At 38.9% G+C, this 10,040-nt stretch overlaps 1 protein-coding gene across 1 annotated transcript in view; it reads right to left on the reverse strand.

Annotated features, from left to right (window-relative positions):
• The window catches only part of LOC107286057 (serine/threonine-protein kinase BRSK2), a 396,585-nt gene extending 387,076 nt beyond the window's left edge, over positions 1-9,509 (reverse strand). Inside the window, exon 1 of the mRNA XM_015814351.1 lies at positions 9,416-9,509. Coding sequence (XP_015669837.1) covers positions 9,416-9,509 — 94 coding nt within the window. The remainder of the gene's footprint in view (positions 1-9,415) is intronic.
• Between the last annotated feature and the right edge of the window lie 531 nt (positions 9,510-10,040).

The raw sequence follows: 10,040 nt of genomic DNA on the forward strand, positions 1-10,040 counted from the left end.
GCGGGCCTGGCCTAGGGAGGATTTTTAAATTGGGTTTTTTAGAAATTTTAATTATCGCAACACTAAAATTTTGGTTTTAATTTGGTTTTATTCGGTGGGGTGTGTGGGTCTCTCTTTGTTTTAATAATGTTGTGAGCCGCCCTGAGTCCTTCGGGAGAAGGGCGGGATACAAATTGGAATAATAAATAAATAAATAAATTGGTTTGAAATTTCAAAAAGTTCATTTTTCCCCAAAAAACCAATTTGAAGGAAACCCATGTCACTTCATGACATGAGTTAATTTCTCCAATCTATAAAGAATGTACTCCATAAAATACTGGCATGAACAGATTTGCTTAGCATTTGGACGTTTTGCTCAGATGAAAACCTAATGACTATTAGGCATGTAGAAAAGAAATACTAGAACTTTAGACTTTCCTCTTGCTACACATTAGAGAAACAGTAACTTCTGCTTGCTACCATTCAGGGTTAATTTTTTGTCTGGCTCTCAGATCAATCAATGGACATCAGAGACTGAGCTAGAGAACCAATTTTCAGGAATAAACATACCGGTAGTCCTTTTTTTTGACAATGACTTGCTGAAGTTATCATTTTCTTTCTGCTGATCTACCAATGTAAACAATATTAATGTATTGCTTCAAGCTAATGACATCATAGTTTTCAATCAACAATTCCTGAAGCATTTAAAAAAGGCTGAATTTCAAAATCTCCTGTAACTTACATGGGCTGATTTGATAAACTTTGTTTTTCTACTTCCATTTCCTTCCTCCTCAGCTCAGTTATGTAATCCCAGCACCACTGATAACGTCATGACACTTAGTATGATTTAGATTGCCTTAATGCAGTGAGAAGTGCTTTGGTTCAAGATTAAAACCATTCCATTACCTCCCCATATCTACATTTCCTTCCTGGATTTTTGGTGGATGTAAAACTGTAGAGAAGGTTACTCAATTATATTTTTAAAAATCATGCATCCTTTTATGCCTATATGCAGTCTACGTTTCTGATCATGGTAAAATTTTAATATAGTTTATTTTGTATGAATCAGGAAGTGAACCACCAATGAGATTATTTATTTTATCCATGTTTATGCCTATATACCTGTTCCCCCTCCTTTTCCAACCAGTCTATTTTTATCTCCTATCCAACTCTCATTTTTTGCCTACTTACATAGTTTTGCCTATTAGTTACAATGTGCCGGTGGACGCTACACGTTCCCAAGAAGATTTATCTTCAAAATGTTGGATGTCTGCAACCCTAGGGTTGTCCTAGGTCTGCTAATATGATCACTGTTATATATGTGGATTATGCCATTATAGTTATAATTCCATGAGCATGGGATATCTTGAGACAGAAATAGAAGAACAATACATAATTTACCGGTAATGCTTCGAATCTCAGTATTTCATATTTCAGATCTACAAGATCATCCTGTTTATGTAAAAACATCCATTACAGTGGCTGATCTTACAGTACAGCAAAGCAAATAAAAGCAAAGTGAAGAAAAGTTATTTATTGGATTTTTATCCTACCTTTATTTTTGATCAACACAAGGCTGTGTACATGCTTAATGGTCCTATCTCCTGTTTTCCCTACAACAATAATCCTGGGAGGTGAGTTTGACTGAGAGTAGTTGTTAAGACCATATGTTAAGTTGCAGTTCAAAGATTTAATGCTCAAGCCTGCACATAACAATCTACTCAAGTAAAGTTCAATACTAAATTGCAGATAAGGGTCAACAGAATTCAAGGGGGTGTGTGGATTTAGACAGTTTCTGACAATGTAACTGACTGTATTGGTGGCACATTTAACAGCTCTACCTGCTCTTCTCCTACATCTGACCAGCTTTGATACCTAGGAGAAGGTATGGTCTTCTGGTTTCCCAGCCCAGTAGTTTTGCCACTACACCAAAGGACCACTAGTCCTTTAAATGAGTACTGTTATTTTCATCTTAATGCACAGTGCTTTTAACAATACTCATACTAGCATCAGTTTCTGTTTCAGATTACCTATGTGTTATTACTATTTGTGAAATTAACTGGCATGGTAATGTTAGTCACTATGGATCACCTTCTGAGTCACTTCATTTTATGATTGTTAATTTAAACGACAATTCGTTAAAAAAAAATAGCTGAATGAAAAAAAGGGAGAAATTATCTTCATAATGCAGCTAAGTTAATTTCTTAAAATTTAACCCTGGCAATATTTAAGATTCAAGCATATAAATAGCATGATCCTTCTTTTATGAGACACTTTTATCAAAAGAAAATCACACAAATGACCTGCATATTTCAAAACAATAGCAGTAATCGCTACAAGGCGAAAATAACTTTATTGCTTATGTGTTTGTGTCTGCCTGTGTCTGTGTTTTGTTCTTCTGAGTTTCAAATTGTATTTCCTATTACTTAAATTTATTAATTTAATTTACTGAAATTTATGGTGTTTTCCAAAATTCTCAGCAGTTTCCCTAAAAAACTAAATAACCCCCAAAATATAAATCTTCAAAACAACATTGAAACATCATTAGGCAGTCACAGAACAGCATTAAAACAAATATCTTGCATCGACCACCTCATACTACAGCTCTAAATTTTAAACACATTCTTCAAAAGTTAAGTCTTTATTGCCTTCTGGAATGGCAAGAGTTTTCTTGAACATTTTCTGAATTTGACCTAAATGTATCAGAATTTTCCTACCTTTCAGAAGAGTTGCTTGCTAATGAAAATGTTATTTTGAAAAGTAGGTACATCTTGTCCTTTCTTTAAGGAGTTAAAATGAATTAAATTCACTATGATTTTCAAATCATAAAGCCTTTTCAAGAGCTGACTTGATTTTTTTCCTTATTTGAGGGAACATATTGATGAGTCTATCCTTTCTACAAGGTGCCAAATACCATACCAACAAATTTCTTAATCAGGTGTAGCTTCTAAAAGTCAATAGTCCATAAAATGCAAACATGGAGATGTAGGAATGTATCCTATTGGCTTTACAGCTCAAATACAGCTTTTCTGCCTTTTGAGGAGCCAATCAAGCATCATGGTACTCAGATAATTGGGTTGTTGTTGTTTTTTGCAATAGATGAAAGCTTCAGTTCTAAGACTGTTCTGAAAACACACAATGCTTCAATGTACAAACATCTCAATCATGACCAAATGAAAATATATATAATCTAAGAGTCATAAATGGTTGTAAATGTCCTGGCAGCCATGTCTTCCATTCTGAATTAGATCTTCTTTTTCAAAAGTAGCATGAGAACCGGTAAAAGTACTTCTAGTTTGGCACTGCTCCCTCTAGTTGGCAACAACTAGCGGAGTAAAATCCGCAGAGACTCCTTTCCTTCCTTTCCTATAGATCAAAGCTCACATTCCTAATAAATAAATAATCCACTTAAAATCCAAATATGGATTTATTTTCTCACCAAGTTCATATCTCAATCAGAATCATAAGGTATTGTTTTAATACAGACAAAACCAAAAGTAAAGGAAACAGTAAGAGAGTTCTCTAATATCTAAGCAAATGAGAAGAGGCAGTCTGCACAACAACTACAGATATATTTATGCCAATGCAAGCTTCTTAATTTTCTACAGGATAACAGTAGTTTATCACAGAGGCCAAAGTCCTAAGCTGGAACTCGAAACATAACTACGGGTACTGCAGATAAAGTTTTTCTGGCCACAACTGATGCCAGAGTAACAAGGAATCCTGTTTTATTTCCAAAGTGTGAAGCTGTGCACTCTCAAAAACATTTACCAGAAGATGCTGCAAATCTAATCCCACTTTACATAGTGCCAGTATGCCCACCCTTATGTTTATTAAGTTTTGATAGTTAGGTCTTTTTGCATACATTATCACTTCTAGGTTTTAATTCAGGCATCAGGCTACGTTCTTTTAGTGTAAGCTGAAAATAATTGGGTTGGGTAGCAGTAACTTACTGAGAGCATCCCTCTTGCAATCTCTCTGGAAAAATTGTCTTGATATTACATAGTTTAGAACAGTTCACCCCAAACGAAGCACTCTTCTTAAGTGGTCACTGCTGAGCATTCTTGGAATTGGAATTAGCCATGCTAGAAAATTTAAAAATAGCATGCTAACACAAATGGGAAGTACCTATTGAAGAGAGTTGTTCTGAATACAGGAAAGCAATTTAATTTGGGCCTACAAATCTTGTTTAATGGGATTGGTGAGTCCTGGTGGCACAGTGGTTAGAATGCAGAATTTCAGGCTAACTCTGCCCACAGCCAAGAGTTCGATCCTAACTGGGCTCAAGATTGATTTGGCCTTCCATCCTTCCAAGGTCGGTAAAATGGGAACCTAGATTGTTGGGGACAATTGTTACTAACTTTGTAAACCACTCAGACAGTATTGTAAAGCACTATAAGCGGTGTATAAGTCTAAGTAATATTACCATTGGAGGAACCACAAAATGATATCTTCCTTTTCTAATCATACCAAACTTTAGGATACCATGATTTTAAGGTTGAAAAGTATAGAGGAGAAAGTCCACTCAGCTCCATCTATCAGCAAAGGCAAGCCAATTATATGGCTAAAGCAGTGACATCATACAGAAAGGTCTCAACCCAAACTGATAAGGTTAGACTAGTCTTCCTCAAGCTGCTATCTTCCATGCTTGCTTGATTACAGTTTTGAGGCCTTCTAGCAAACATAATAATTGAAATTCATTTCAAATTGGGAAGTTCAGTCTAGATCAGGGATAGGCAACCTTGGCTCTTTTATGACTCGTGGACTTCAACTCCCAGAATTCCTGAGCCAGCATGGTTCAGTATGGAAACCTCTTCATTTCTCCTCAGCATGGCTGGCTCAGGAATTCTGGGAGTTGAAGTCCACGAAGCATAAAAGAGCCAAGGTTGCCTACCCCTGGTCTAGATTATACAGAATCAAACAGCCAAAGCAATTTCATTTTTGTACTATGCAGTAAATCTGGCCCTGTGAATAGAAATGAAATCCATTATCCCAATAGTATATGCTTCTGAATAGGTTTAGAATCTGAATTATATTCACTAAAACACTTTCAGGGGAAAAAAAGTGCCATCAAAATTTGAGAACTGTTGCTGAAAAAGAAAAAGACATCTAACTAGGAAGGAAAAATATCAAGTTCATCATGACCTCATTAATAACAACCAAAGGATCATGAAATATAATTTAGTTCTATTAACTTGCTATAATGCTGGCATATAAGTGTTGAGGTTAGGATATTCCAATAGTAAAATGAGTGCAATATCCCCAAATATGTCTTTAAAATATCTGAGAACTGGAGTTTTAAAACAAATATGTAAAGACCAGTCAAGTGAAAACAAAATATAAAGATATTGCTAGCTCTAAATAAAACCACATTATAAGAAATATTTGAAATATCACTTTCATATAAATCACCAGCCATGCCAAATTAAAGACAATTTAGCTTCATTTGAATAATACTTCTGAATTGGGATTGTTATTTAAGCACAAATGTTTCCTGGTGTGTTACGGCAAACACAAAACACTACATTTTTGCTCATTACAGTTAATTACAGTGCAAACGTCCTATAATTAAGTATGCCACAGTATTTCAGTCCAAAGTGAACCCTCACTTGCTCGTCCCTTTAAAAGCAATTGGTTTGTGTCAACATTTTCAAGATGTTTCCTCATAATCTAATAATCACATTTGTAAAATTATATTATCACTCTATTTATTGCATCTCCTTCTCTCCTCCTATTGAATGGATTCCCTCCCTGCAAGTCAAGTTTTAGAAAACAACAGCCCAACCCTTTAGAACTCTGCTTTATACAGTAACAAAGGGGCAATTGTCTGACTACAACAATCTAATTTAATTATACATGCATGGAATTCTTACACTGCATTATTAAGAATTTCTTCCCCCGGGTTTTGCCACACTGTCCATATTATAGCAAGACTGCAGGCAAATGTTATGCAGCCCTTTCCTCGGAGCCCTTCTCTTACTTTTGAAACCAGGAGACCATAATCCTCCCTTTGTGACATCAATCATTTGCTGCAGGCCTGACATGCCAAACTCTACCGGGCAAGCTTTGCTTTCCCTGCTCTGAAGGAGAATTAGCATTGTCATCATCCAGAGCCCTAAAATGTATCGTGTCCTGAATACGGTTTGCCAGGTCAGTTTTGCACATGCAAGAGTAGATTTCATCATGGCTGCATAAGATATAGCATCTGAACTTCTTGCCTGTTAAAATCTCCTTGTTTCAAGCTCCTTTATCAGCCTTGCCATTTAAAACTATAGAGAACCTAAAGAAGTTCAAAGTTCAAATGTGACTGAGAGGAGTATTTGCCTTCCCAAATATTTAGCTTTGAGCCTCTATATTTTATAGAAAAGGAAATGGATGGTCCTAAACTTAGAATAAAGAAGAACTTTATAGCAAAAACACTTTACAAGGTAAGTAGAGGGGGGGGGAGGATAACAGCGTACAAACAAAACTGAAGTTACAGGAAAATAGAAAATAGTTTATTTATTTATAAAATTTATTGGCCGTCCATTTTGCCTCAGGATAACTCTGGGTGGTTGTTGGATCCATGACACATTTCATGAAATTATCTTTAAAATGTCAGCAAACACTTTTCATGTCTCATTTTTCCTTCTTTCTATGGTATGATTCTGCTTGAGTTGCAAACTGTCTACACAACTTTGTTGAACTGCCAGCCTCTTGAGCACAAGAAGATTATCGAACCTCCCAGTGAACAACTACATGTTCAGATACTCCCTACCAAAAGCTTACTAAATGCCCTCTTCTCCTTTTCAAGAAACTAGGAATGATAGACAAAAATGGCATCACTTGTCTGTGTGTCACTGATTTGTTTTCCAAAATACTAACTACCATTGCAAAAAAAAAAATGTCCACAAATTACTTAATGTATTGATTTTTAATATGGGAGAAAGAAAACAAATATTTCCAATTCAATGTGTGTTTTTTCTTCAGAAGGAAATCGCACTAATTTCAGTAGTTCTACTTCCCAACCTTCCAAGCAAGTGAGCATAGAATTAAAACCCTATATACCAATAATTCCTGAGGTCTTTAAATCACATTTAGATTTTATCTGTGTATTATACAGCATTGTATGAACATTTGTGTGTATCAGGACTGGAAGAGTGGAAGCTCATTTACAATTTCCTGTAAAATTACAAACAACAATTTTGCTCTAATTCGGATCCTCAAAGACCAGCAAAAGTAGACCACAGCATCTCCCTGAACACAGGCTCTGCCTCCTTCCCCCGCCTTTCTCTCCCACTCTCTAATCACTCAGAAGGAAGATTGGAAGATTAGTGAAGGAAGGGGGAGGACAAACTGCAGTTAACCCTTTAGCAGAATAATACCCCACAGTATGATCTTCTAGATCTATAGGTTGCAATCTTGTGCTCCTTTACTTACTTGCAACTCCCTCTGAACTCAGAGAAATGTACGGTACTTTTGGCAAAGCTTTTCAAGAATCATCAATCTGAAATACTGCTATTGTAATTGCTTTTGAGATAACCCAAACTCTGTGAAAGCGGGCAGAGTGGGAGACCTCAAATGGAAGTAGACAAAGATCACAGTAATGAGGATAAGGTTTGAGTTCATAGATTTAAGGCCTGTTACACGGTCATAGCAAAGGGCAAGAGATCACCTCTGGAAACAGCATCCAGGGTTTTTAATCGGTGCACCATAACACTGCAATCATTTTGGCAGGAATTTAATATTCCTCAGTTCTGCTGTTCTTGTCAAGATATATTTCACAGTGGCGGGAGCTATAATTAAAAATAAAATCTAGCCCTCAGCTTTTTGGACGGTAAAGGTGAACGGATTTTCCAGCTACTGCAATATGAGAAGGATCAAGATACAAACAAATAAAAGTCACTTTCCGTTTTAAAGCAGCACTTTTCCCAGAAACCTTCCCATTGACAAGACCAACAAGCAGTTGCTATGGGGTTTGAGATGGGAGGAAGAAAAAGAGTGTGGAGAAAGGTTGCACACTTAATCATTGCAGAAAAGCTTGGCCTATTTCACAGAAAGATCTGGATTTCAACTCTGTCCCCAAGAAAATTGCAGGGACTGCAGAGCTGCTGCCATGCAGGGCAACAAGAAAACAGACGATCAGAGGCAGCAGCTGGAGATGGAAACGCCTATTAAATCCTTTAGACAACAGATGGGCAAAGCTCATCTCTCTTTTTTTAAAAAAAAACACACAATGCACCATGTTTTATCATCTCATCATAAAGAACAACATGAACAAGCTTCCAAAAAGACCTAGTTTAGGGTATGAATGTATGAACCTGTCTATCTTACTTTTTTTTTGTATCTCTCAGTACAATACTTCAGAGAACCTGAAATTTACTCTGAGGTCTCTCAATCAAAGGCTGCCAAACAAGAGGGCCAACTGGACTTGTTACCAAAAATGGAGAACAAAATATGGGAAATCTGGCAGGCAGAGATTTGTCATGTTTGCCATGACCCTTTCTTTGCCATTACTCTTTGCCTGCCCTTGAAGTGCATCTAGTGCTGCAGAGAACCAGCCAGTCCAAACGCTGAATACATTGAGGGGATCTAATTATATCATTGAGGGCAAACACACCTGCTCCCAGCTAATGCCCCACACTCCATTTCCTCCTGTTAATATTCCTTGCCATTGTTCTTTTCGGAGAACCACAACAACAAATCTCTGGCATCTACTGCAGAACAGGGAATCTTCTTCTAGCTGCAGAAAATTGTGGTAGTGGGAAATCAAATTAAGAATATCCAGGGCAGGATTTGCAATGCTTTTTATCTTCCTAGTCACCCCCCCCCTCCCATTTCGATTGCCTTCCAAATAATCAACAAAGACGATGCCATACATTGCACTCTATGTGTTCTCTCCCCTTCCCCACACCTCTACTAACTGCACCTTCAAGACTACACCCTTTTCAATCATGATGTCATAAAACACTGCTGGTGACTCCCAGTTTCCTCCTCCTCCTCTTGATCCACGATTCCTTTTTTTTTTTTTTTTTTGTTAAGAAAAGAAATGAAAGCCATGCACTGAATCCAAGCCCAATTGACCAGCAGCTGAGAGTATCTTTCTCCTCTCTCTTCCCCACCATCACCAATGCCACCAGCCCCTCCCCACCGGCACTTTGACTGTCATCAGAACACCCACCCCTTTCCAGGAGTGATCCACACAAAGCAAGCTGGGCTTTAAAACAAGATGTAAATCATCCCAAACAAACAAACAAACAAACCAAAAAAAAAAAAAAAGCCACACGGCAAGAAACCCCTTGATAGCAGATGCCACAAGCGGCAAGACCAGGAGGAGACCGGCCTCGGCCGGACTCTCCCATCTCCCGTCGTGTCAGCGACTGCCACCTACTCCCTGGGTTGCTGCTGCTGCTATTGCTGCTGCTGCTGCTGCGGCGGCGGCTGCCGAGGAACCCACCTGTCTGCCCTTTGCCCAGCGTTTTCTCCAAGCGGTAGGGTCCAACATATTGCGCGTGTTGAGCTCCGCTGCCTTCTTTGCCAGTTGATGTCATTTCTACCTGGCTGGGTCAACGCCGCGATGCTGCGCCTGGTATCCCGCTTGGGGAAGCTCCGGGCTCTCTTTTGCGTTGCTGATTCCTTAAATTCCGACTTGCCGCTGTGCGAGGAAAGCGCCCGGTCTCTCTCTCTCTCTCTCTCTCAGACTCTTCTGCTGATCCTCGTCCACTTGGCGGAAAATTAACTCTTGCTTTTTCTCCCTCCCCCCCTCCCCCCGCGCGCGTCTCCTCCTCTCTGTCCTGCTAGGGAAGGGATGCCCAGGACCGCTTAGTAGCCAGGGCTTAGGGGTGGGGGAAGTCTCCGAGCATCAGAAGCATGATGCCGGTTCTCAGCACCCGCACGCTTTAGTTCGCTCTAGGAGCTGCTCAGCGGGAGCTGGAGCAGCGGAAGCGCTGGGGCCCAACGCTCCGACTGACATTAGGCGCAGCCAATCCCTGACAGCATCTCAGCCCGTCTCCCCTCCCCTCCCCTCCTCTTCATCCACTACCTTTGCTTTTGCGTTAGCATCAGTCGAGGTTGCTGCTTCT

Source organism: Protobothrops mucrosquamatus, unplaced genomic scaffold, assembly GCF_001527695.2.
Source record: "Protobothrops mucrosquamatus isolate PMUCROS unplaced genomic scaffold, P.Mucros_1.0 scaffold242, whole genome shotgun sequence".
In the NCBI taxonomy this organism is placed as follows: Eukaryota; Metazoa; Chordata; class Lepidosauria; order Squamata; family Viperidae; genus Protobothrops; species Protobothrops mucrosquamatus.